The sequence below is a fragment of the Arachis ipaensis genome, chromosome B06 (genome assembly GCF_000816755.2).
Source record: "Arachis ipaensis cultivar K30076 chromosome B06, Araip1.1, whole genome shotgun sequence".
In the NCBI taxonomy this organism is placed as follows: Eukaryota; Viridiplantae; Streptophyta; class Magnoliopsida; order Fabales; family Fabaceae; genus Arachis; species Arachis ipaensis.
The window spans coordinates 131,388,364-131,391,092 of NC_029790.2; the positions used below are offsets into that span (position 1 = coordinate 131,388,364).

Genomic DNA, 2,729 nt, shown 5'->3' on the forward strand with positions numbered 1-2,729 from the left:
AGTAAATAAAGTTACAATTTTATCAACAACTGTATTATTTTTTGGGTTGTGACAAAAACTTTTATCGGACAAGTGGTATAAGAATAATTTGAATAGTTGGAATATCTAGCCTGACACAATATATATAAATGTCAATGACCATGACAAGTTTGTTATATATATATATATGACCAATTACCCAACTTGATATACATTCTTTTAATAATAACTCCAATCATGACAACAAGCATGGTCACATTTTTCACAACCCTTTTGGTTATACTCATGAGTTTCCAAACTGAATCATTGCAACATCCAATTCCATCGCCATATTATTCAGGATCAGTTAAAGCTGGATATTGGCCTTCAGGTAATTCCCTCTCACCTTCTTCCATTGACACAAGGTACTTCACACACATCTACTATGCCTTTGTAGAGCCAGAACCAAACACCTTCAATCTCATAATCACATCCTCCGACCAAAACTACATACCTCAATTCATCAATGGTTTAAGCAACCGGAACCCTCCCGTCAAGACCATATTGTCCATCGGAGGGGGTGCCAGCAATGCTACCTTATTTTCTTTGATGGCTAGCACGGTAAAAAGCCGTGCAGCCTTCATAAACTCGACAATCCAAGTGGCCCGTCAATACGGTTTTGACGGGCTAGACTTGGATTGGGAGTTCCCTGAAAATGAACAAGACATGGCAAACCTTGCTTTGTTGTTCAAAGAATGGCACCAGGCTGTGGTTTTGGAAGCCAAGGTTCATAGAAGGCTACGTTTGCTTTTGACCGCAGCTGTGTACTATGCTCACACAATTGTACTTATTGGGCCTGGCCCAAGGTCTTATCCGGCCCAAGCTATTAAAGATTACTTGGATTGGGCCAGCCCTATGTGCTTTGATTACCATGGTGCATGGTCCAATTTCACTGGCTACAATAATGCTTTATTTGATCCTAAGTCCAATATAAGCACCCAATTTGGTCTCGGATCTTGGATCCAGTCCGGCGTCCCGCCCTCAAAGCTGGTTTTCGGGTTACCGCTTTACGGGCGAGCGTGGAAGCTCCAAGATCCGAAAGTTCATGGGGACGGAGCGCCCGCAGTTGGAGCAGCCGATGGCACGGATGGTACTATGAATTATAATGATATTTTGGAATTTAATAAAAAGAATAAGGCTACAGTTGTGTTTGATAGGTCAGCTGTGTCTTATTACACTTATGCTGGCACTACTTGGATGAGCTATGATGATGCACCTTCCATGACAAGGAAGGTTCAATATTCTAAGTCTTTGGGATTGAAAGGATATTTCTTTTGGCAAGTTGGAGGCGATAAGAATTGGACTATGTCAAGACAAGGTAAACCACTTACACCATGCTAATTCTTTTTGTTATGAAATATGATTCTTATTGGTTTCTTTGTGCTCTAAATATGGTCAAATTTAATAGATTAGATCCATAATTCTGATATATTTTTTTTCTTTGGCAGCTTCAAGTACGTGGGGACACTGACGTTCTATACCAAGTTTATTAATATGAATTTTATGTTATTGTTTCTATCTAGCCAACTATATTGTGTAACTTACTGAAAATTCATGTCACTATTCACGTGATCATATTATGCAATGACAGATTCAGAACAATAGGTGTTATGGTGCTGCCCTTTTTTTATCGAATAATGATTATTATAATATCAGATTCATATCGTGCTACATGAAAGAGAGCTTTAGTACTTGAAAGCTATATTTCTATTCTTTTTGGTAATCATGGTAATACACCGAACTGTTACGGTTTTTGTAAAAATAACGTGCATAAAATTAATTCTTAAATGGAAGTTTGATGTAAATAGATTATTTAACAACACCAAAGGTTAAGTTTCAATAACTTTTCTACAGAATGACATAAGAGTATTGTCGAAATATATATAATTGTATATAGAATAAAAATATAAACGAATTAACCTGTAGTTCATGTATATAATAGTCATACCTTAAATTTTAAGATTTTGCTTGGTTAATTAAATAGAAATACTAGACAATCAAATCTTTTTTTTAACCAAGTCAAATCAAATCAAAATTCTGTATGCGTATTTTGTCCGTACATTCCTATATCATTGTCATATATTAAACTTTAAGATGATACTCTTTGTTTGGTTAACTAAATAAAAATATTAGACAACAAAATCTTTTCTTAAGCGTATTTCTTTTTCTTCTTCCTTCTCCTCTTCTTTCATTATCATTATCACATCCTCTTCCTCCATCATCATCATCCTCCTCTTCTTTCTTTTTCTGCAATGTCATAATCATCGTAGTCTTCTTCAAAAATAAGAATTTGAAAAAAAATGCGACATTCTATTTTATACTTTTGCATAATTCTTTTTTAATCTTGTCGTCATTATCTTCATCTTCTAAAAAAGAATAAAAAAAAACTGCAACATTATGTTTTGAGTCATGTTTAAAGAATTTCCATGTTAAAACTAAACAATTCCTATGTCACAAATAAAAAATTTTGGTATTATTTTTTTATAATTTTTCCAAACAACTTGTTTTTATAGTTTTTTTTCACTCTTATTGTTTCACTCTTTAAGAAGAATAAAAACAAAAGAAAAATCAATCAAAAAAAAATTAGGCAACTTTTTGTTTCATTCTTCTATTTATCCATAATAACCCCAATAACTTTTGAAGAAAAAATACGATTTAATAAATAATTCATAACCTTAATAAATTTCAATATCAAAACTAAAAAAATTTCT

At 33.4% G+C, this 2,729-nt stretch overlaps 1 protein-coding gene across 1 annotated transcript; it reads left to right on the forward strand.

Annotated features, from left to right (window-relative positions):
* LOC107605406 (acidic mammalian chitinase) lies at window positions 167-1,686 on the forward strand. The gene is made up of 2 exons (XM_016307282.2): window positions 167-1,336; window positions 1,467-1,686. Exons 1-2 carry the CDS (start codon window positions 217-219, stop codon window positions 1,487-1,489), a joined length of 1,143 nt encoding a protein of 380 aa, XP_016162768.1. The 5' UTR covers window positions 167-216; the 3' UTR covers window positions 1,490-1,686.

Coding starts and splice junctions, on each gene's coding strand:
- LOC107605406 (XM_016307282.2), top strand. CDS start 217: ATGACAACAAGCATGGTCACATTTTTCACAACCCTTTTGGTTATACTC. Junction 1,337..1,466: donor TTGGACTATGTCAAGACAAG/GTAAACCACTTA, acceptor TTTCTTTGGCAG/CTTCAAGTACGTGGGGACAC.